Genomic DNA, 24346 nt, shown 5'->3' on the forward strand with positions numbered 1-24346 from the left:
GAGACCTCAAAATAAATCAGTTGAAGGTCTGGGTATAGTTTACATGATGGAACTTGGCTGGAAAAACTCTTTCCAGTTCACTGATGTCTTTTATAATCAGATAGAATAGAAAATTCAGTACATCTAGTCTGCAACTCATGACAAACCTATTTAGTCACATGTTGAGCTATCAGGTTTTTACAAATGTTGTTTTGTTTTCTGTATCAAATGATATATGGTTTTATGACAGTATTTCTTTATCTTATCTTTGTTATTTTTAGTTGGATTTGTGGTTTTATTTCCGAATATTTGTAAGTTGAAAAAAAAAAAAAAAAAAAAAAACGTCAATTTCCATTTAAAAAAAGAATTATTCACAGTATAAGTCAATTAAATACTAGAGACAAGCACAAAATTTGACTAACCTCTCATTTGAGACATTGTTGAAGGTTTTACACATGAACTTCCTACTCTCGGCATTGGTCGACCCGTCCAGGCGCAGGTAATCCCTTTCTTTCCTCCATTTTTTGAAAGGCATTGGTAAAGGCTCTTGACCCTCCTGCTCCTCTGGTTCGGGCATTTCCAATTCTCCCCGGTCAATCATTTCTAAGAAATCTTCGATCATATCTAATGCAAGCAAAGACTGACTGAAGACCAGGCTGAGAAAAAAAAAAAAGTGTTTCTTAGCATCAATGCTAAAAATATCTTGAAAATTTCCTAATAAATAAGCTCCCTATAAGATTCCTTTACAAAACATCAGTATATTTGTATTACAAAAGTCACGTACTATCAATAATAATAATAATAATAATAATAATAATAATAAAAAAAAAAATCATATACATTAGAGTTGTACAAGTTCTTTTCAATACTTGCAAACCTTTAATAGATATAAAATTAAATTAAGAGATATAAAAACTTCCTTCAATACTAAAGTCCAGTATCCTTATCTGTACAGTCAGACCTTGCCATTCGTGGGATGTAACGAAACACACATGACAATGTAAGTTATTATTATTACTTGTTAAGCTACAACCCTAGTTGGAAAAAGAAGATGCTATAAGCCCAGGGGCCCCAACAGGTAAAACAAACCACAAGAAGAAGAGAAATTAGATAGAATAGTGTGCCCGAGTGTACCCTGAAGCAAGAGAACTGTAACCCAATACAGTGGAAGACCATGGTACAGAGGCTACAGCACTACCCAAGACTAGAGAACAATGGTTTGATTTTGGAGGGTCCTCCTCCTAAAAGAGCAGCTTACCAACAAAGAGGAAAGTAGCCACTGATCAATTACGGTACAGTTGTTAACCCCTGGGGTGAAGATGAATTGTTTGGTAATATTAATGTTGTCAGGTGTACGAAGACAGAGGAGATTCAGTAAAAAATAGACCAGACTATTTGGTGTATGTGTAGGCAAAGGGAAAGTGAACCGTAACCAGAGAGAAGGATCAATGTAGTACTGACTGGTCAGTTAAAGGATCCCGTAACTCTCTACCTGTAATCTCAATGGGTGGCTGGTGCCCTGGCTAACCTACTACCAACTATACTTTTGTATCTAAAATTTGATAGAAAATGCAAAAGTAGTAGTGTTTAATAATGTTACATATAATACAGGAAAGCATTCATGGTTTCATAAGACCAAAAAGAAAAGACAAAATACCCTTATTACAAAAGTTTGAAAACTCAACTAACAGCATTTTCCAACTTACACTTTGTTGTACTCTTATATAAGTCAAAAGGTTTTTTTCCTTTTTAAAAGCATTCACAATTATATATGTATGAATACTTTCACTGAAAATAAAGAGAAGTGGAGCCATCAATAATGCAGCTCAGCATACACCATTATAATACTGTATTCCTACTGGCTTTCAAATTATCTATCATGACCTGTTTTCTATTTGGAGTTGTAAAACTGTGAATAAGCGTATACAACTTCCCCGAGAGCAACCTAATCCCCGAATGGTGAAGTCTGGCTCTATACAAACAATGGGTTTAACTGACAATGATGGCTTAGACATGAAACTATACATAACTTATAGAGGCAAAGGGATTATAATGATCCTGCTTCTCCAACTAGGGGTGTAGCTTATATTATAATCATAATAATAATAATAATAGTAACTTGAAGAAAACACCATGCTGTGTCTAAAAACATTAGGATTTAAAAACCTGCAGTAATATATAGCAAAAGGTAAGGAGGTGTATGTTGCGTTTATGGATCTGGAGAAAGCATATGATAGAGTTGATAAGGAAGCAATGTGGAATGTGATGAGGTTATATGGAGTTGGTGGAAGGTTGTTGCAAGCAGTGAAAAGTTTCTACAAAGGTAGTAAACCATGTGTTAGAATAGGAAATGAAGTGAGTGATTGGTTTCCGGTGAGAGTGGGGCTGAGACAGGGATGTGTGATGTCACCGTGGTTATTTAACTTGTATGTTGATGGAGTGGTGAGAGGTGAATGCTCGAGTGCTTGGACGAGGATTAAAACTGGTAGACGAGAATGACCATGAATGGGAGGTAAATCAGTTGTTGTTTGTGGATGATACTGTACTGGTTGCAGACACAGAAGAGAAGCTTGACCGACTAGTGACAGAATTTGGAAGGGTGTGTGAGAGAAGGAAGTTGCGAGTTAATGTGGGTAAGAGTAAGGTTATGAGATGTACGAGAAGGGAAGGTGGTGCAAGGTTGAATGTCATGTTGAATGGAGAGTTACTTGAGGAGGTGGATCAGTTTAAGTACTTGGGGTCTGTTGTTGCAGCAAATGGAGGAGTGGAAGCAGATGTACGTCAGAGAGTGAATGAAGGTTGCAAGGTGTTGGGGGCAGTTAAGGGAGTAGTTAAAAATAGAGGGTTGGGCATGAATGTAAAGAGAGTTCTATGTGAGAAAGTGATTGTACCAACTGTATGTATGGATCGGAGTTGTGGGGAATGAAAGTGATGAAGAGACAGAAATTGAATGTGTTTGAGATGAAGTGTCTAAGGAGTATGGCTGGTGTATCTCGAGTAGATAGGGTTAGGAACGAAGTGGTGAGGGTGAGAACGGGTGTAAGAAATGAGTTAGCGGCTAGAGTGGATATGAATGTGTTGAGGTGGTTTGGCCATGTTGAGAGAATGGAAAATGGTTGTCTGCTAAAGAAGGTGATGAATGCAAGAGTTGATGGGAGAAGTACAAGAGGAAGGCCAAGGTTTGGGTGGATGGATGGTGTGAAGAAAGCTCTGGGTGATAGGAGGATAGATGTGAGAGAGGCAAGAGAGCGTGCTAGAAATAGGAATGAATGGCGAGCGATTGTGACGCAGTTCCAGTAGGCCCTGCTGCTTCCTCCGGTGCCTTAGATGACCGCGGAGGTAGCAGCAGTAGGGGAGTCAGCATTATGAAGCTTCATCTGTGGTGGAAATGTGGGAGGTTGGGCTGTGGCACCCTAGCAGTACCAGCTGAACTCGGTTGAGTCCCTGTTTAGGCTGAAGGAACATAGAGAGTAGAGGTCCCCTTTTTGTTTTGTTTCATTGTTGGTGTCGGCTACCCCCCAAAATTGGGGGAAGTGCCTTGGTATATGGATGGAATATATTGTTGTATATTTAGGAAAAAACAGGAGCTTTCACTTTTTCTAAAGTGCCTCTTTAGCTCAAGAGGCACTTTGAAAAAGGGCGAAACCTCCTGTTTTTAAAATAGGCAATGAATTATAACTGAATTTTTAATACCAAAACAATACTAATAATGATGATAATAGCAATAACAGCAGTGATTGATGAGTGCAGCCATGCCAGAGATAATTTACAAGTAGCTACTTACACTTTGTCTCCAATAGAACAGCTCTCCCTCAAGATGTCTAGTAACAGGATAAGCTTTCCACTATGTTCTATTCTATCTAAGTAATCCTCCTCTTCGAACTTTTCTCCGACCTTATCAATCACCACCTTCTTCCACCAATCGACTCTGACTTTCCCACTCGCTGTCAACCCCGGTAATGGTCCTGGAAGAGAAGGAAAATTTAACCAAATGCTATAATTAAACTAAGAGATTTTCTTGGACAAGTTATAGAGCAGTCAAACTTTTTCATAAACATACTGTATTTTAGTGACTAAGGTTTAAATATAAACAAAATTCTACTCTTTTACTAACTATTCCTGAAAGTGCAAAACTTATTAGAGAGAGATATATATATGGTTAGTTAGTTCAACTGATTAACAACAAATCCAATATTGGCCATTTTTGAGATACTCAAATTAGCAGCAATAAAGAACTAAGATACATTAGTCTTTGCAAAGTTTCAGTCAACCAATAACACTTTAGCTGTTATGAATAATTCCCAGTAACATGCACGCATATTCAGTTAATACACAGTTCTTTACATTTTATAAATAACCTAACATGCATTCTGCTAAGTTTAAAGTTTTTCTGATGCTTTCATTTTCTTTTACTCCATACTGTAAGTATTCTTGTAATGTATATTATTGCATTTCACCATTTACTTAGGCTATCGTCATACTTTACTTTCTTACGCAACTATTCCACATTCCCTCTCTCCCAAGAGTAAAATTAAGGGCAGCACAAAATGGGTGATCAAATGCATTTTGTTAGTTTATAAACTAACTTCTTTTGCTTATACAATACTGTTTACCTTATACATCATATCCATTTTTTTTTAAAGAAAGTTTTTCTCAATTTTTTTTCTTACTAGCACTCACAAAAAACTTGTAAAACATTTGTCATTTCTGATAATAAATTTCTTGTTTTTCAATTACTGTATTTCTAATCTACACGTAAATCCTGCACAGAGGAGGAATATCTTCGTCAAGAACACAGTTGCCTCGCTACTGTCACGTTCATAAACTGAGCAATGGATAGGAGAACAATGGTGAAAAATAGGGAGAAAGTATGGGTGGGGATAGTACACTAGTTTGTTTCCGTTTCCAGGACTGCTGTACGTCTAAGGAACATATATCCGAGTGAAATGCTTTTGGAGGGAATATGAAAAAATATGACTCGTATAAAGGTACAGTATACATATCGCAAGAAACTGTTAACCCTTTTACCCCCAGGCTATTTGGAAATTTCCAACCCTTAACCCCAAGGGGGCTATTTTTTTCCCAGCACATTTTGCAGTAATATTTTTTAAATTGCTCTAACAGCCTTAATTTTTGTCATAGAGAGGTCAGGTTGATCTCTTTCTCTTGGAAAATGCCTGAATTTTCTCAAAAAATTATCAAAAATATGAAAAAAAATAATTTTATAGCATTTTTTTGCAAGGACGTACCGGTACGTCCATGGGGTAAAGGGATGGCTTTTGTGAAACGTACCAGTACGTCCTTTGGGGGTAAAAGGGTTAACAATCCGGCTCTTACACATAGGCAGTGTACAGAAAATACAGAATATACAGATTATATGTATAAATATATGTAATAAAGGGTTAAAATTAAATCATGTCCAAGAAAGTATATATACAAAAACAATATCTTACAAGAACTATAACCTAAAATGTGCTGAAATTTTCTGACTGGCAAGAATAACCATAGAAGATGTCCACCACCAAATAAAAACCTTATAAACTACTTATTGTCTTTCATGCCCATAAGAATTTATGTTTTAATTGCTAGAAAATATGTTAAAACAAACTAGCCTTCAAATCTAATGCACACTACTGAACAATTCAGGACAAGACCATGTGATATTTCATAAACAAAACTAAATGAACAATGAACTGACAAATATAACCAGTGCTACTTAACATAAACCAAACCAAACCAAAAAAAAAACATACCATTTTGAGCTTTCTTGCTATTCATTTTAGATCCATCTGCCCCTTATTAAGAAACAAAAAATAAGCGTTAAATAAATCAAAACGGTACAAGTTCAAGCTGATAGTCATAGGGTCATCAGAGGGTTGCAAAATTCAAGTCCCTCAGTGAGAAAGTTGGTCACTTCCTTCCAGTAATGAGAGAGCAAAATATAGGCCCACTGAGAAATTCAGGCATCTTCTTTCAGTGGCATACTGTACATGAGAGAGTCGTCTCCTTTTGAGACACAGTCGGTCATTATCTTTAAGTAACATATATAAGTCAGTTGTCTTCTATCAGTGATATAAAGTCTGTATCTTCTTAGTTACAGAGAAAATCTACAATAAAAAAAGGTGAAAATGATGACTTCTTTCAGTGGCATACCGTACATGAGAGCGAGTCGTCTCCTTTTAGTGATATATGAGACATAGTCGGTCATTATCTTTAATTAACATATATGTCAGTTGTCTTCTATCAGTGATAAAAAGTCAGTATCTTCTTAGTTACAGAGAAAATCTACAATAAAAAAAGGTGAAAATGATGAGTCTTTTTAATGAAAAAAAACTAGTTTTCAAACAACCAAATTCAACAAAAGCTGCCTTATCTGCTTAACAAATGGAACGTTTTTTTCCCGTAGCATAAAACAGATATTAAAAGAACACACTTCTATTACTTAACTTGAACCCCCTATGAACAGCTTCTATCCTCATTCCATTTGTGACCACGCTGCGGAATGAATGACCCAAGAGACCTAATATGTTACAGGATTGTATATGTGTAGTATATATAATTCACAAAAAGATTGCTTACTCATGACAAATTATTAATCATCATATGCCTAAGCGGTTCCGGTGGAAAGAAGCAAAAGAATAAGGATTCTAGTACTGTATCACGACACATAAGAGGACGTACTTTCGAGAATTTTTTCAGGCATGCCATATGTACCATTCATTGGTGATAAGCACTTTCTTCACTGGCTGGACTTATTTGTCCAGCACCCACAAAACTGACTACAGTACATAGATGAATGAAAGTGAAATGGGATAATTGTTCCCCAATTAAATCACAAGTTAGCCTCGATCCAAACAACCATAGAAACTTGAATGCGGGAGTGCAAACAACTCTTTGCTTGAAACTATTATCCTGTGAGTTTTCACTGACCTGGGCTCTTCTACTCGAAGTCAAAAAACCCTAATATACCAATGATTGGAAAGGACTTCTGCAGAAAATTGCTAACACTGGCAAACTTGACTCAAGAGATGTACCATGTTGGTGAAGAGGAAGGTGTCAAAGAAATTTTCTATTCTCGACTTGCAGAGGTTCAAAGGCGAGAGGCAGTCACAGCAAGGGCACATTCCTCCCAATGCACCAGGGAAATCATTATCCTACTGAACCCAGGGACCTCCATGCCTTGGTAGAAGGTGGCAGGGACATGACAGTATCACTTCCATGCATACTGTGAGCATTTTTCTTTTTAATCTTAGAATTTTAAAGAACCTCCTTGACCTCTTGAGAATAGATGTGGAGCACTCATTGGATGGTCATATACACAGATGATTGCCTTGCCCATAATCCATGAAACATTTTTGAGGATTTTGGAGACTGATCTAATCAAGGGATTACCAAACTCTCCAATGTTTCCTACGATTGTTGAGAAGACCTCTGAATTTTCAGTATCATACAAATCGAATCAGTAACTTTCCAAATACAGACTCGTCTTGTGCGGCATTGTAGTCTTTCGCAGGTTTTTTTTCCGAGTGTATTCCTAGATGTACCTGGTTCTAGGACAGTAAAACTTTGCCTGATTGGCAAAAAAAACCTGTTTAGGCATGGTTGGGGAGAAGTGTTCTGGGCTTGCTATGCGAAAACAGACTCGAATCCAGGTACAGTACGCCATATTGGAAGCAGCTGTTGACATAATCTCCTCCGTAAATATAAGAAGTACAGAGATAAGATAGAATATACACACTATGTACATATAAATAATAAAGGCGTTAACAAATAATTGATTCATGTTCAAGAAATAAAATATAAAAAACATGAAACCATTTTACAAGATTTATAACCCAAACTATCCTGCAAGTATTTTCTGATTCTTGCAGGAATAACAGGAAAAACGACATCCACCACCCAATAAAAACCTTACAAAATACTTATTGTCTCCCAAGCCCATAAGAATTTGAGCTTTAATCATTTAAAAATATGTTGAAACCAACTAGCCTTTACACCTAGCGCACACCACTGAACAATTCACGACAAGATCAAGTGATATTTTTGAAACAAAACTAAAACACTGTAACTGAAAAATACCACCATTGCTACTTAAAATAAACCAAAACAAAAGAAAAAACATACCATTTTCAGCTTTCTTGCTATTCATTTTAGTTCCATCTCGCCCTTTTTAAGAAACAAAAAACGTGTGTTAAATAAATCAAAACGGAACAAGCCTCTACCGATAGTCATAGGGCCATCAGACGGTTGCAAAATTCAAGGACCTTTATTCCAGTAAAGCTCAATAAGTCTGCAGTCTTTGTACGGGAGGAGGAGGAGGAGGAGGAGGAGGGGGAGGGAGGGGGAGGGAGGAGGAGGGAGGAGGGAGGAGGAGGGAGGAGGGAGGAGGGAGGAGGAGGAGGAGGAGCTAGCCTACGAACAGATTCACAAAACATAGTCCGAGTACAGTACTATAATTAAATAAAGATAAAATTACCGGTAAATATTCCCATTTTAATTTGACATAAAACTATATACCGTAATTAAAATGAGTATATTATATGATTTTAAGTCAATCCATCCAAACTACTAACCTGTTAATGAACCATATACAATTAGAATACCCTAACAACGCAACAGAGGTCGAGGAAATGCATATATTCATAATTCCTAAAGTATCTCTCTGGTCTCAAAATTTCACCCTTTACACGGTAATATACGGTATCTAAAATTAAGAATACATTCATGGCATTGCAAACGATTAAACAAGAGTAATCAGATTTCTGACCTCTACAAAAGGTTAATGGAGTCAGCCATGGCATAGGATCCATCTGTCGTGGAAATTTCGTCAAAATCCATTATAGTTTCAAAATCTTTAAAATTGCAAAAATTGCAAATCCCGATCACCTAAATTTATTGGGGTCATTCGTAAGCTAAGATGGTTAAAATTTTGTCAAAATCCATCGAACAGTTTTGACATAATCCTGTCTACAGAGACAGACAAAAACACGCAAACCGACTAGATTTTATAACCTCCTTGGCAGAGGTAATTACTATATATAAAAAACTAAATATTTTGAACCGAAAAACCAGCTTAACTAGTCAATAAAGTAAGAAAAAATACTGTATTAAGAATTATGTATGATGAATAAACTACAATTTTTAAATATACTGATTGCCTAAATAGAATGAAGTGAATACAAGATGAGCATCATGAATGAAATGCCAGAAATGAATGACAGGCAAGTTATTAATAGTCAGAGAAAGTGAGTCTTATAAGAACTGGGGCTTTTGTTTTCTGTTAGCTGTCACAAAACAGTCCATCATGGTCCTTTCAATTGTAAATAAATAGTATAATAAAAGGTTTCCCAACAAAACAAAACAAAAAAAATTGTAATACAAAAAAATAAACAAAATTTCAGATTAGTTATGTTAATATAAAAGATTATAAGCTCACCACAGCAATACTGTATACGGATAACAAACCAGACTGACTCTCGTACCTGGTTCACCAGCCTCCTCTTCATTTACTTCCTCTTCTTCGATGACATCGTCGTCTTCTTCCTCCTCATCCTTTTTCTTCTTTCTTCCTCTTTTCTTTTTGGATCTTTCATCGTCTGACGATTCATCAGTGGTTGTATCGTCACATATGAAATCCTCTAAATCTTCCTCATCATCTTGAAGCTGAAAGGGGAATATTCACTTTAGAAAATGAATACATACATACATATATATATGAGTGGGGGTGTATGTGAGTATTTCAACCTTTGGCTATGTCCCCTTATTAAGAGACAACTCATCAGTCACCGGCCAAGAGAAAGAAAGAACCATTACATCATACACACAATACAGACGGTCCTCCACTTAGTAAATTAATTGGTTCCATGAAGTTGTTTGCAAGTCAAATTGTTTGTAAGTTCAATTTTGTTAAATTTTGGGCCATGATTTCATGCTACAAAAGTCAATAAATAATTGGGTTTCATATGAAATAGATACCAGGTTCTTACATATGTTTTGCTTACAGTATTAAATGATATAATATTGCTTCAGTACAGTACTTCTTTATCTTATCTTTGTTATTTTATGTTTGACTTGTTTGTATCTCCGAATGTTTGTAAGTGAATGTATCTTTCCTGACGTCACAATTTCTCTAATGTAGTAATTACTCTTTAACCCTTTTACCCCCAGGCTATTTGGAAATTTCCAACCCTTAACCCCCAGCAGGTTATTTTTTTTCCCAGAACATTTTACAGTATATTTTTTTTAAACTGCTCTAACAGCCTTAATTTTTGTCATAGAGGGGTCAGGTTGGTCTCATTCTCTTGGAAAATGCCTGAATTTTCTCATAACATTATCAAAAATATGAAAAAAATAATTTTTATAGCATTTTTTTGCAAGGACGTACCGGATGGCTTTTGTGAAACGTACCAGTACGTCCCTTGGGGGTAAAAGGGTTAATACAGAAAATCCATTAATCTCCACCAGGTGGAAGGAGAGGAAGGCCTCAGAGATGTATGAATTCAATAACAGAAGATATGAGGGCAGTTAAGAGTGACAGAGGATGATTCGGTAGAATTAAGTAAACGGACCCCATGATTGGATGTGTTAACCCCTGCATGGGAGAAGACGTAAGATGATGAAGAATGAGCAAAGGTGGAAAAGTTTATTATTATTATCATCATTACAACCCTAACTATAACCCTACTTGGAAAACAAGATATTATAAGCCCAAGGGCTCCAACAGGGAAAAATAGCCCAGTAAGGAAAGGAAATAAGGAGAGAAATAAGCTACAAGATAAGTAATAAATAATAAAAATAAATTATTTTAAGAACAGTAATATTAAATTAGGTCTTTTATATATAAACTATAAAATCTTTAAAACAAACTAGAGGAAGAGAAATAAGATAGAACAGCGTGCTCGAGTGTACTCTCACGCAAGAGAACTCTAATCCAAGACAGTGGATGGCCATGGAACAGAGGCTATGGCACTAACCAAGCCTAGAGAACAATAGTTCAATTTTGGAGTGCCACTTAATACTTTATACTTACAACAGGAATAAAGGTTTTCAAAATATCAATAATAGAATTTTAAAACATAAATAATGGTACAGTATCTAAGATACAATAATTCTAAAAAAAACCATCATCATCATCTGTGCCTATTAATTATGTGAATTGGACATTTTGCTTGACCGTGACCTTGGCCTTCCAAAATTTAATTATTCCTAGCTTTTTACATAACAGTTAATCCCAGCAAGTTTCATTACTCTACGTTTGAAGTGGTGGCCAGGAAGCTTTTCCCAAACACACACACAAACAGGGTGGGAAAACATAAACCTCCTTCCAACTTTGTTGGTGGAGGCAATAATAAACAAAACCTATCAAATCCTTCAGTTTCCTATGCAAGTTAAATCTAGAACATTACATTTTTTCATCTTTATTCATAGATTTTTTTTTCAAAGTAACAAACTGCAAAAACCAATAAAGTTTAAGTTCCTATAGTCCATTTCTTTTAGCGATGCATATTTGCACCGACTCACGGCGGTGCCCTTTTAGCTCGGAAAAAGTTTCCTGATCGCTGATTGGTTAGAATTATCTTGTCCAACCAATCAGCGATCCGGAAACTTTTCCGAGCTAAAAGGGCACCACTGCGAGTCGGTGCAAATATGCATCGCTAAAAGAAATGGACTACAGTATCTCTGCATACATTAGGAAATCTGTAAGAATATGAGCATATCACTGCAAAAGTAATAATACCAGGCACATCAAGAGAGAAATGCTGTATCCTTTCACTCCCTTAGTGTTGTTTTCTTTTGTAATTTACTTATTTCAAATCTAATTACTTAGATATTTCCTTTTTATTAACTACTTTATCAGATAGAGATATTTTTGCAGTATGGTTTAACAATCTTTTTTTAACTAAGTATTGTACAAAGTTAATACAGTTCAGCAAGGAAGGAACTGCCCTTTTGCTTCTGTCTGTGATACGGCAACACCTCCCCCTCTCAATATCACAGATGATCCTGTTACTCTCTTCGTCACTCATCTCAATGAAATTACAGACTTTTAGAGTTGCTATACCTTGTGACTCAATCATCATCATCATTTCAGCCTTCAAAAGTCCTTGTTGGATGTAGGCCTTCCCCAGGTTCCTCCACAGATTTCTATTGCAAGCTATTCTGTGCCACTGTTGCTTATGTTGGTTTAAGTCCTCTCGCCAGCAGGTTTTTTTGTCTTCCTCGGTTTCTTGTGTATCCTCGGGGTGTCCAGAAGGTTGTTCGTGATGTCCATCGGTTGTCTGTCATCCTGGCAATGTGCCCCGCCCAGTTCCATTTGAGCTTGCTAATGGTTTCAAGGATATCCATTACTTTAGTTTTTTGACGTATCCATTTAGCTGTTTTTCTATCCTTCCATGTTAGATTTAGCATAATTCTCTCATGTGCCCTCTGCATTGTTCGTAATTTAAGGGAAAGCTCAATACTGGATGTTAAAATAATGTTAAAGATGAAATACAAGGGACCAGCCTTGGTTATGGCTTTCTAAAACCATCTCAGACAACATATTCTTTATCTCAAGCCAGCTTGAATATTTATGCGCAGCAACCTCTCCAAAGATAGCATCCTTTCCCAATACAGCAAGGAACATAATTGGTCTCAACACAACCCAGATTCCTCCAGACCCAATTCCAACAACCAAAGTAATAGTGATCACAGAAAAAGTAACTAAACATGTCAAATCTCCAATGACTTGGATAGATTAAGCTTAGGACAAACTGCCTTCATTCTGATCATGTATGTGAGCTGTAGTGCCAGGCTGTGGTCGCATCACTGACTTGATTCAACGGTGACTTCTTGAATGAAAATATGCTCGCCTTAATCGAACTTTCATACAACTAATTACTCCAGATGGATCTATGAATTTGGGCCACATGACCCAGTGTAACCCCTGCAATTTCACTATGAAGTTAAAAGAGGTTGGGTACCTTGATGGAAGAAAAGTAGCAGAAACAGAGGTATAGTAGGATGCTTTTGAAACCTTAAATGTTTCCTCATAATCTGGACACCTCGACAGGATGTGTTTGGTGAAGATCTCACAACAAATAAAGCCAATTAGGATTACTGAGTTGTGGTGAACATACAGTAGACAAGACAAATATCAAGAGTCGGGGACACAAAGGGTCGCACTGAGATACGGAGAGCGTCGAGATGATATCACGACGCGACCAGAGAACTTACTGAAGGTTGAGACCCAAGCTAACATGAGGCCTGCCTCGAGATTGCCCTCAGGGCACGTATCCTTCCACCTAGGCCTACCATCACAGAAAACAGAAGTAGGGTAAACTACACAAAACTCTGGTCGGTTGAGAGGAGGTTCCAGGTAACTCCTAAGAAAGCAGTTCGAGGTAAGTCCCTGTGTTGGAACAATCAAAGAATTACAGACAATGAAGAATCTACACCAAAATAAATTAAGTTACTTACCAAAGCTCTTCTCACTGCAAACTCTAAAACTTTAGGGTGAGTCCAGACTCTTGACAAAGCACCAAAGTCCACGAATAATCCTGATCCCTGACGTTTAGGTCCACCTTGAGCCAAGTTCTCCAAATAGTACCGGTACAGTGCAACTTGAATTTCAGATAACTGTATTGATATGACATATTCAAATTTGGGAGGTAGGAATGGCTTCAATACTGTGTAGTCAAATCGCTGAAAATATTGAAATAAAACTTATTAAAAAGATTATATATTGTAAAGTTTCTAAACTAAGTTCTTTGAATTCCCAATTCATGGAAAATATTAAAATAAATTTAATGCACAATACAGTTGGAAATATTTTAATAATTTTATAGTTACAGAATCTATTTTTTTAAAGCCTTAAACATTCCAAAATTGTATAGATTGTTAATACAGTATTTAGGGTACCATTGTAGAGTGATTAAAAATCTGAAAATGCTAAGCCTCTTGAGCATTCAGTTAATCGGAATATCAATGTCATAAATAATATTGTGCCATTCATGGATTTTATATCACCCTCAAATTTTGAAAATGAATCATTATACTTTAAAATGTCTTTCAACGACTATAACTTATGATTATTCTCACCTGGACACACCCTTCCAAGAGGTTGTGGAGAATGTGAGCCCTTCTCTTCATACGACGAACATCTCTCTGTTCAGCTTCGGCACACTGGCCGAGTTCTATGGGATTGACAAACCTGTTCATGAATTCCTTCTTGGTTCCGAGGAGATTTGGTTTGACGAACTGTATCATGCAGTGATCTGAAAATTCCAAAGCTTTCTTATTAGATTTTTCTTAAAATATTGGAAATTAAAAGATTTTTATGAAAAATACAAAAAGGATCTATATATATATATACTTGTACAGTATATAAATCAAAATTACTAGCTACATTACAACCCTAGATGGAAAAGCAGGATGCCATATGCCCAAGGGATCCAAAAGGGAAAATAGCCCAGTGAGGAAAAGAAAGAAGTACCCTCAAGTAAGTGGAGAACTTTACCCCAAGACAATGTAAGACCATGATACAGAGGCTATGGCACTACTCAAGACTAGAGAACAACGGTTTGATTTTGAATAAGATAGTAACAACTTACACTCCTTAAGATTATTTTGAAGCGGCGTTCCGGTCAAAATTATACGTCTACTCGTTCTGATTTTATTGATGGCTTTCGATAATGCCGTCTTTTCATTCTTCAGTAAATGGCCCTCATCACATACCATCACATCTGGACCTGGAATACACGATAAAATCGTAGGATGCTTTAATGACCCCAAAATAGGAAAACCTTTTTATAACTTTTGAGTTTCTCACCCAAACACTAATTATTATTATTATTACTATCCAAGCTACAACCCTAGTTGGAAAAGCAAGATGCTATAAGCCCAGGGGCTCCAACAGGGAAAAATAGCCCAGTGAGGAAAAGAAATAGGGAAATAAATAAATGAAGAGAAAAAATTAACAATAAATCATTCTAAAAAAAGTAACAACGTCAAAACAGACATGTCATATATAAACTATTAACATCAAAAACAAATATGTCATAAATAAACTATAGAAAGACTCATGTCCGCCTGGTCAACAAAAAAGTATTTGCCCCAACTTTGAACTTTTGAAGTTCTACTGAGTCAACTACCTGATTTGGAAGATCATTCCACAACTTGGTAATGATCAAACCACTCTGGGTAACCTTTTGAAAATACTAAAATACAGGTACTTTAAGATTTGAATGCAATCTTCTATCAACGTGCTTTTTTTTCCATTTTTAGTATGGGTTAAGCAGAGTTGTCTTCTTTTCGAAGCACTTTGCTTTTGGCATTGGGGTAGACCGTAGTCCCGATCGGCTGCCCTGCCTGACATTGCTTAGACCCCGGTAGCGTATGTTCATGTATTGTAGCAGTTGCCAGCGACCTTCCTCCAAGCAGTGAGGATACAATAAATATAAAAATACAACACAGCACCAGATTTTTGTAATAAAGTCTGCTTTGTTAATGTCCTTTAAAACTTAACACGAAATTACATATGGAAAGAAACTAGCTTAATTCCAGCAATTTTCTGACCTGTAAATAATAAAAGACTATACTCAATTTTTTTTAATGAGTCGGATTTGCACTGACTCGCAGCGGTGCCCTTTTAGCTCGGAAAATTTTCCTGATCGCTGATTGGTTAGAGTCATCTTGTCCAGCCAATCAGCGATCAGGAAACCTTTCCGAGCTAAAAGGGCACCCCCGAGAGTCGATGCAAATCTGCCTCACTAAAAAGAATTTACTATAGGGCCCTTCACTTTACCTGGGTCAACTAAAGTCTTCGAGAAGATTTCTTTCATTTTGCCCTTATAGCGTTTATTCTTGGGATTGGAGAGGTTTCGGAACATGTCGTAACCCATGACACAAACTCCACCTTCCTTCCACCAATCATCCAATCTGTATGCACGACCCCATAAATCCTTGGCTCTGTAAGAAATTGGGAAATCATACATTAATTTACAAAATAGGTTCAATCATGAATATAAGAAATACACTTCAATACAAAACCAATCAAGTAACATGAAACAAACTTAACAAGCACATTTTATCAGAGGAAGAAACCGTGATTTAAAATAAGTCTACTTACATCTGTAAAAGCTGTTAAGTTCACTTCCACAAGAACTAATTGAATAAAAAATAAAACAATAAACTTCAGACATGAACTTGTAACAAATTCACATACCTAGTGTAAATGTAACAAATTAAAAAAAAAAAAAAATTGCCAATCATAAATAGTTGAAAAAGACAATAGGAACAAACAAAAGATGTATAATTACTCATCAAAAAGATTTATTCCATCAAGGGGCAGAGTCAACATCATTATTACGAAACAAAGTAGACCGGAACTTAACGACCTGGTGGTGTCTTATAGACCATAACCCTTTTACCCCCAGGCTCTTTGGAAATTTCCAACCCTTAACCCCCAAGGGGTTATTTTTTTCCCAGCACATTTTGCAGTAATATTTTTTAAATTGCTCTAACAGCCTTAATTTTTGTCATAGAGAGGTCAGGTTGGTCTCATTCTCTTGGAAAATGCCTGAATTTTTTCAAAAAATTATCAAAAATATGAAAATAATATTTTTTTTTAGCATTTTTTTGCAAGGACGTACCGGTACGTCCATGGGGGTAAAGGGGTGGGCTTTGTGAAACTTACCAGTACGTCCTTTGGGGGTAAAAGGGTTAACCTAGTTTTGACCAACTCCCAGAATTACATTATAGGTGTCATTCACTACGAAGGCAAAACTAATAAATAGTGACAATAATAGATAAATGTAGAAAAGGGTGCATACATTCACCCTAACATCATCAAGCCTGCTTCTAAAGCCAAAGGTCAAGATAGTCAGAGAATTACTTTTATAATTACGTCATTCTCTTAATTGTTATATTGAAAAACTACTCAAAATTCATCATTATTTTTGCTTGCTAAGCTACAACACTAGTTGGAAAAGCAAAATTATATAAGTCCATGGGATCCAAAAGGGATAGTAGCCCAGCGAGGAAAGGAAAATAGGAAATAAGTAAGCTACATGAGATGTAATGAAAAATTAAAATAAAATACTTCAAGAACAGTAACAACAATAAAATAAATCTTTCATATATAAACTATAAATTTCAAAATAACAAGAGTAAGAAAAATATAAAGAATATTGTGCCCGAGAACTCTACCCCAGGAGAGTAGAAGATCATGGTACAGAGGCTATGGCACTACCCAAGACTAGAGAACAGTGGTTTGATTTTGGAATGTCCCTTCTCCTAGAAGAGCTGCTTGCCATAACTATGTCTCTTCTACCCTTATCAAGAGGAAAGTAGCCACTGAACAACTACAGTGCCGTAGTTAAGCCCTTGAGCGAAAAATGTTATTTTCATTAGTAAAATAAATTTTTGAATATACTTACCCGATGATCATATAGCTGTCAGCTCTGCTGCCCGACAGAAAAACCTACGGGCGGAATACGCCAGCGATCGCTATACAGGTGGGGGTGTACATCAACAGCGCCATCTGTCAAGTAGGTACTCAAGTACTCGATGTCAACATAGAACCAATTTTCTCCTCTGTCCACTGGGTCTCTATTGGGGAGGAAGGGTGGGTCCTTTAATTTATGATCATCGGGTAAGTATATTCAAAAATTTATTTTACTAATGAAAATAACATTTTTCAATATTAAACTTACCCGATGACCATATAGCTGATTCACACCCAGGGGGGTGGGTAGAGACCAGCATTACATGTTGACATTATTATGAGCTAAGTATTCCGTATTTCATTTTAGCAGTTATTCAAAATAACAAGCATAAAATAAATAAGTACCTGGTAAGGAAGTCGACTTGAACAATTACTCTGCCTTTTTAAGTACGTCTTCCTTACTGAGCCTCGCGATCCTCATAGGATGCTGAGCGACTCCTAGGAGCTGAAGTATGAAGGGTTGCAACCCATACTAAAGGTCCTCATCAAAACCTCTAATCTAGGCGCTTCTCAAGATATGACTTTGACCACCCGCCAATTCAAGTAGGATGCGAAAGGCTTCTTAGCCTTCCGGACAACCCAAAAATATTAATAAAACATTTCAAGAGAAAGATTAAAAAGGTTATGGAATTAGGGAATTGTAGTGGTGAAGCCCTCACCACTACTGCACTCGTTGCTACGAATGGTCCCAGAGTGTAGCAGTTCTCGTAAAGAGACTGGACATTCTTAAGATAAAAGACGCGAACACTGATTTGCTTTTCCAATAGGTTGCGTCGAATATACTTTGCAGAGATCTATTTTGTTTAAAGGCCACGGAAGTTGCGACAGCTCTAACTTCGTGTGTCCTTACCTTCAGCAAAGCTTGGTCTTCCTCATTCAGATGGGAATGAGCTTCTCGTATTAACAGTCTGATAAAACAGGATAAAGAATTCTCTGACATAGGCAAAGATGGATTCTTAACTGAACACCATAAAGCTTCAGACGGGCCTCGTAAAGGTTTTTAAAATAGAACTTAAGAGCTCTTACAGGACATAATACTCTTTCTAGTTCATTTCCAACCATACGATAAGTTTGGAATATCGAACGATATTGGTCAAGGCCGAGAAGGCAGCTCGTGTTTGGCTAGAAAACCAAGTTGTAGAACATGTAGCCGTTTCGGATGAGAATCCGATGTTCTTGCTGAAGGCATGAATCTCATTGACTCTTTTAGCTGTGGTTAAGCATATCAGGAAAAGAGTCTTAAAGGTGAGATCTTTCAGGGAGGCTGATTGAAGCGGTTCGAACCTGTCTGACATGAGGAATCTTAGAACCACGTCTAAATTCCAACCAGGTGTAACCAAACGACGCTCCTTCGTGGTCTCAAAAGACTTAAGGAGGTCTTGTAGATCTTTATTGTTGGAAAGATCTAAGCCTCTGTGACGGAAGACTGATGCCAACATGCTTCTGTAACCCTTGATAGTGGGAGCTGAAAGAGATCGTTCTTTCCTCAGATATAAGAGAAAGTCAGCTATTGAGTTACAGAGGTACTGGTCGAGGATACGGATACTGACTTGCACCAGTTTCGGAAGATTTCCCACTTCGATTGGTAGATTCTAAGGGTGGATGTTCTCCTTGCTCTAGCAAACGCTCTGGTTGCCTCCTTCGAAAAACCTCTAGCTCTCGAGAGTCTTTCGATAGTCTGAAGGCAGTCAGACGAAGAGCGTGGAGGCCTTGGAGTACCATCTTTACGCGTGGCTGACGTAACAGGTCCACCCTTAGGGGAAGTGTTCTGGGAACGTCTACTAGCCATCGAAGTACCTCGGTGAGTTATTCTCTCGCGGGCCAGAGGGAAGCAACTAGCGTCAACTTTGTCCCTTCGTGAGAGGCGAACTTCTGCAGTACCTTGTTGACAATCTTGAACGGAGGGAATGCATATAGATCTAGATGTGACCAATCTAGTAGAAAGGCATCTATATGAACTACTGCTGGGTCCGGGATAGGTGAGCAAACTATTGGGAGCCTCTTGGTCATCGAGGTTGCGAAGAGATCTATGGTTGGCTGGCCCCAGGTGGCCCAAAGTCTCTTGCATACATCCTTGTGGAGGGTCCAATCTGTTGGAATTATTTGTCCCTTCCTACTGAGACAATCTGCTATGACATTCAAGTTGCCTTGGATGAACCTCGTTACTAGTGAAAAGTCTAGACCTGTTGACCAGGTGAGGAGGTCTCTTGCGAACTCGTACCATGTCAGAGAGTAGGTCCCTCCTTGCTTGCAGATGTACGTCAAAGCAGGGTGTTGTCCGTGTTCACCTCCACCACTTTGCCTTGAAGGAGAGACCTGAAGCTTTTCCAGGTCAGACGTACTGCCAGTAGCTTCTTGCAGTTGAAATGCATTGTCCTTTAACTCGAGTTCCATAATCCCGAGCATTCCCTACCGCCTAATGTCGCACCCCAGCCTACGTCCGATGCGTCCGAGAAGAGAACGTGGTTGGGAGTCTGAACAGTCAGGGGAAGACCCTTTCAAAGGTTGATAAAGTCCTTTCACCAAGTCAGACCAGACTTTATCTTCTGGAAACCAGGATCGAGACCGCTTCTAGCGTCTTGTCCTTTTCCAGTGAAAAGCTAGATGATACACAAGAGGACGGAGGTGTAGTCTTCCAAGTGACACAAATTGAACCACGGATGACAGTGTCCTAACCAGACTCATCCACAGCCTGACAGGGCAGCGTTCCTTCTTCAGCATCTTCTGGATGGATAGCAGGGCTGGGGGTTGATCGTCTTGTTCAGCAACGTCCTCATCTGAAACTGATGAGGAAACGGCAACGGAGTGGGCAACGTCTGACTCTCTGAATCCGGTCGCACTGGTGGATGCGTGACGGAGCCGGACACAAGATCATGGTACTGCTGCACAGTCTGTGAACTGTCAACCATGGAGACGCAAGGAAGTACAGCGTCAACCCGAAACTGTCTAGACTGTCTGGGTTGTGCAGTCAACCCCCTACCGGGTTGCCGAGGTTGCCGCACTGCGTCACAACAAGTCACCTCTGCTGGTTGTTGAACGTCTTCCTAGTGACACACTGAACGTCCACAACCACCTCCGAGAGTCGCTTAACGTCAACGTGCGACTGGCAACCCACACTGGGTCGCATCGGTGGAGGAACCACCTCAACTGGCGGACGCGAGTAGGATACCTCAGCGTCAACAGGGCGCACAACCAACCAGTAGGAAGGTTGTTGGCAAGAAGGTTCTTCTCCGTAAAAAATCCTCTATCAAGGACACAAGCTTGGACTGCATGTCTTGCAGCAAAGCCCATTAGGGTCTACGGGAGCAGGTGTGGCAACAGACGGGGTTAGCGACTGAAGCGGAACCATTTACCATCCCTGGAAGCCTTGTTATGCTTTAATTAAAGTCCATAGGAGGCTAAGCAGCTTAAGGCTCCTCTCCAAATGACAGAGTCCTCAAAGGAATATCAGTAGGAGGGAGAACAGCATTTTCTCATCTACAGGAACCATGTCCGAGAAAAGCTAGGTTATCTCAGTGAGGGTCTCACTGGTGCATAAGCAGCAGACCAGAAGGCAACGTTATGTAACTGCTTGACAGTCTGTGAACTGTCAAAAACTGAACTGTCAACCACAACAGGTGCGTGAGGACATACAGCTCTGGTGCATTAGCAGCAGACCAGAAGGCAACGTTATGTAACTGCCTGACAGTCTGTGAACTGTCAAAAAACTGAACTGTCAACCACAACAGGTGTGTGAGGACATACAGCACTGGTGCATTAGTAGCAGACCAGAAGGCAAAGTCATGTAACTGCTTGACAGTCTGTGAGCTGGCAACAACCAAAGCTGTGTGTGGAAGCCTCAACTCCTGACTGACTAGTCTGCTGCGGGCGAGTGGCGGTAACCACAGTGGGTTGCGGAGGCTGACACACTGTGTCAAAACACAGCAGCTTGTGGTAGCTCACGCACGGCAACGGAGTGCTCCGTGTGTCTGTGGGAGTCAGCATGCGTCTAGCAGGGTCGACTGCGCATGGGTGGAGGAGCTCTCACAACAAGAGAGTGGGAGCAGGCAGCCGCAGCGTCTGCTGGGCGCACAACCGTGGCAGGTTGTAGGCAAACGGGTGCATCGTCAACCTTCTCCGCAGTCGGAGTATGGGAGCAGGCAACAACCAAAGCGGAGTGGTGGTGCGTGGTGGGGACTGCCGTGGGTTGCGGAAACTAACGCATCGCGTCAAAACACGGCAGCTTGACTCCACCTTCCCACTGCTGATGCGGTAGCTCACGCATGTCAACGGAGGGTGCTGCACGTCGGCTAACGTCAACATGCGTCTGGCAGGGTCGACTGCGCATCGGTGGTGGAGCTCTCCGCAGCCGGAGTGTGGGAGCAGGCAGCCTCAGCGTGAGCTGGGCGCACAACCGTGGCAGGTTGTAGGCTAACGGGAGCAGTGTCAACCTTCTCCGCACGAAACTCCTGCATAACCGCAGCTAACCGAGTCTGCATAGACTGCAGTAAAGACCACTTTAGGGTCTACAAAAGCGGCAACAGACGGAGCTACTGTCCGTTGTGACTGAGGGTCTAAAACAGCGGGTGCGGCAACAGACGGAGTTACTGCCTGTTGCGGTACCGCTTTACCTCTCTTAGGAGGTGTGCAGTCATCGGAAGATTGCAGCGAGTCCGAACTGACCCAGTGGCTACACCTGGGCCGTTGGACTTGCGCGGAAGGGACCGACTTGCACTTAAAAAGCTGCGAGATGTGGTCCATGGTTTCTTACGAGAAACCTCTTCCGCAGACGAGGAATAAATGGGCTCTCTCGTCTTTGTGTGGGTGGGGCGATCTTGGGTAGATACGCCCGAAACCACGGAGGGAAAAACGTCTGTTCGTTGATCAAGGCCTGTGGAACCAATAAGTCGTTCGACATTACTTCTCCCCTGGGCTTGGGAGCTTGTAAGAGGTCCCGGACTAGGTGAACAACTGGCACGAACAGACGAACCCTCGGACGCAACACTGTAACACTTTGCGCATATCACTTTATCACTTTGATTTTCTGTTTTGCACTTATTTCACTGAAATCGAAACTTTAACTGATTTCTACCTGAAACACGCAATCCTATCCTTCATTAAAAGGTAGTAATTGCGAAAACAGTCGTATAATGCAACAGAAAACATATATAAAGATAAAGAATTCAGTGGCTGGGAAAGAGACTAAACATTAGATCAAATAAACTACGTTTACAATCTCTCACCGCACATAGCCTGGGAACAAGAATAAAACCCTAGAAACGATTTACCTTCTTCCCCTACAGCGACTAGGGAGGAGAGTAAAAAACGAGAACAACGTTACCCGCTTGAACGAAACGTTTATTCTCCTCTCTCCCCCTCCGTCTCTATCTCTCTCTCTCTTTCTCTCTTGATTTCACACCTGAGAGAAGAGCCCAATTATATATCGTTAAAACATGTTATTTGCTAAAGGAAAAAACTGAAAGGTTTTCCAAATAAAAAGTTCCTTTAATTTAGAATTTAAACCATTTAAGCTAAGAAAGAATGAACGAAACGCCAGAATCGGTTTACTCTTACTGCAAAGTGAAACCGTGATACACTCTCTCTCTATCGTAACGATAGAGCGCATGTTGAACGTTCTGAACGTCAACAACTGCGTAGACTAAAAAACTAAACGTTAGTTCATCTTTGAAAACAGTACGAGACTATCAAAGAAATTCTTTCATAAAACATTAAAATTTAAAAAGTATTAAATTCTTTAAAGGTTAAATACGATATAACGGTCTCAATGTTAATTAACTTCGGTTCCAAGTTAGGACCGCCTACTATCAGGAAAGGTCGCATATAAACAAACATAAAAATTTATTTTTATATGCTTATAATAAATGGAAAGTTAATCGAAGAAGCCTATAAAGGCGGAGAGATATAAAATATATAGATCTATAACGTGTTAAGCAAAATTACCAAAAACCTAAACACACTTCCGTCTAAGGGAAGGTCGGCCATTAAAAAGTGAAAGAGAGTCCATACTCTCTTCGTCACCATAATTAAATCTATCCAAAACGAGTTCAAGTTTTGAAATGAAGATAAAACCCCTGCATAGCGAAAGCTCAAAACTGGAATAGTGTACTTCACCAAATCGTTGTGAAAACAAATCCAGTTAGTAACAGCGTATTTAGTAGGTCTTGCCAGTGGCACGACAGAGAGAAAATTGGTTCTATGTTGACATCGAGTACTTGAGTACCTACTTGACAGATGGCGCTGTTGATGTACACCCCCCACCTGTATAGCGATCGCTGGCGTATTCCGCCCGTAGGTTTTTCTGTCGGGCAGCAGAGCTGACAGCTATATGATCATCGGGTAAGTTTAATATTGAAAAAGAATTGTTTAGTAATCTCAGTGTTGTCAGGTGTATAAGGACAGAAGAGAATGAGGAAAGAATAGGACCTAATAACTCTGTAGCGGTAGTATCTCAATGGTTGGTTGGTGTCCTGGCCAACCTACTATCTATAGACCGGTCTTCAGCTGCAAAGGATCTTTTATAAATTTGAAGCTTTATACTCCTAAACGTCTTTCCCATCAATTTATCAAACAATTCTGATTCTGTAAACCAGACTGACCCTTTTAATAGGTTTACACCTTCCGATTCATGTCTCTTCCCCCTTTTTACTCGCTTCACTGGTGCATAATTTCTTTCTTCTTAAAGTCAGTTTCATTGTCCTTTGTTAACCGTTACTTTTACAGAAATTATTCAGTTTTAACTCCAGCAGTCTACTGTACACCTTAAAAACGAGCGGGTTAGAGAGTCTAAGAACAGAGCAGAAAGCATGTACATCTTCAATATCGAAGCACATACATCTTCAATATAAAAGTACCGAGTTACTTCTTATACAAATACATATACCA

The 24346-nt window shown here is 39.0% G+C and overlaps 1 protein-coding gene across 1 annotated transcript in view; it reads right to left on the reverse strand.

The window, feature by feature from the left end:
• The window catches only part of LOC137639793 (transcriptional regulator ATRX-like), a 107107-nt gene that overhangs the window by 26496 nt on the left and 56265 nt on the right, over window positions 1-24346 (reverse strand). Inside the window, 9 exon segments of the mRNA XM_068372035.1 lie at window positions 402-635; window positions 3764-3944; window positions 5733-5774; window positions 8104-8145; window positions 9462-9642; window positions 13438-13662; window positions 14059-14234; window positions 14571-14708; window positions 15764-15927. Coding sequence (XP_068228136.1) covers window positions 402-635; window positions 3764-3944; window positions 5733-5774; window positions 8104-8145; window positions 9462-9642; window positions 13438-13662; window positions 14059-14234; window positions 14571-14708; window positions 15764-15927 — 1383 coding nt within the window.

Source organism: Palaemon carinicauda, chromosome 4 (genome assembly GCF_036898095.1).
Source record: "Palaemon carinicauda isolate YSFRI2023 chromosome 4, ASM3689809v2, whole genome shotgun sequence".
NCBI lineage: Eukaryota > Metazoa > Arthropoda > Malacostraca > Decapoda > Palaemonidae > Palaemon > Palaemon carinicauda.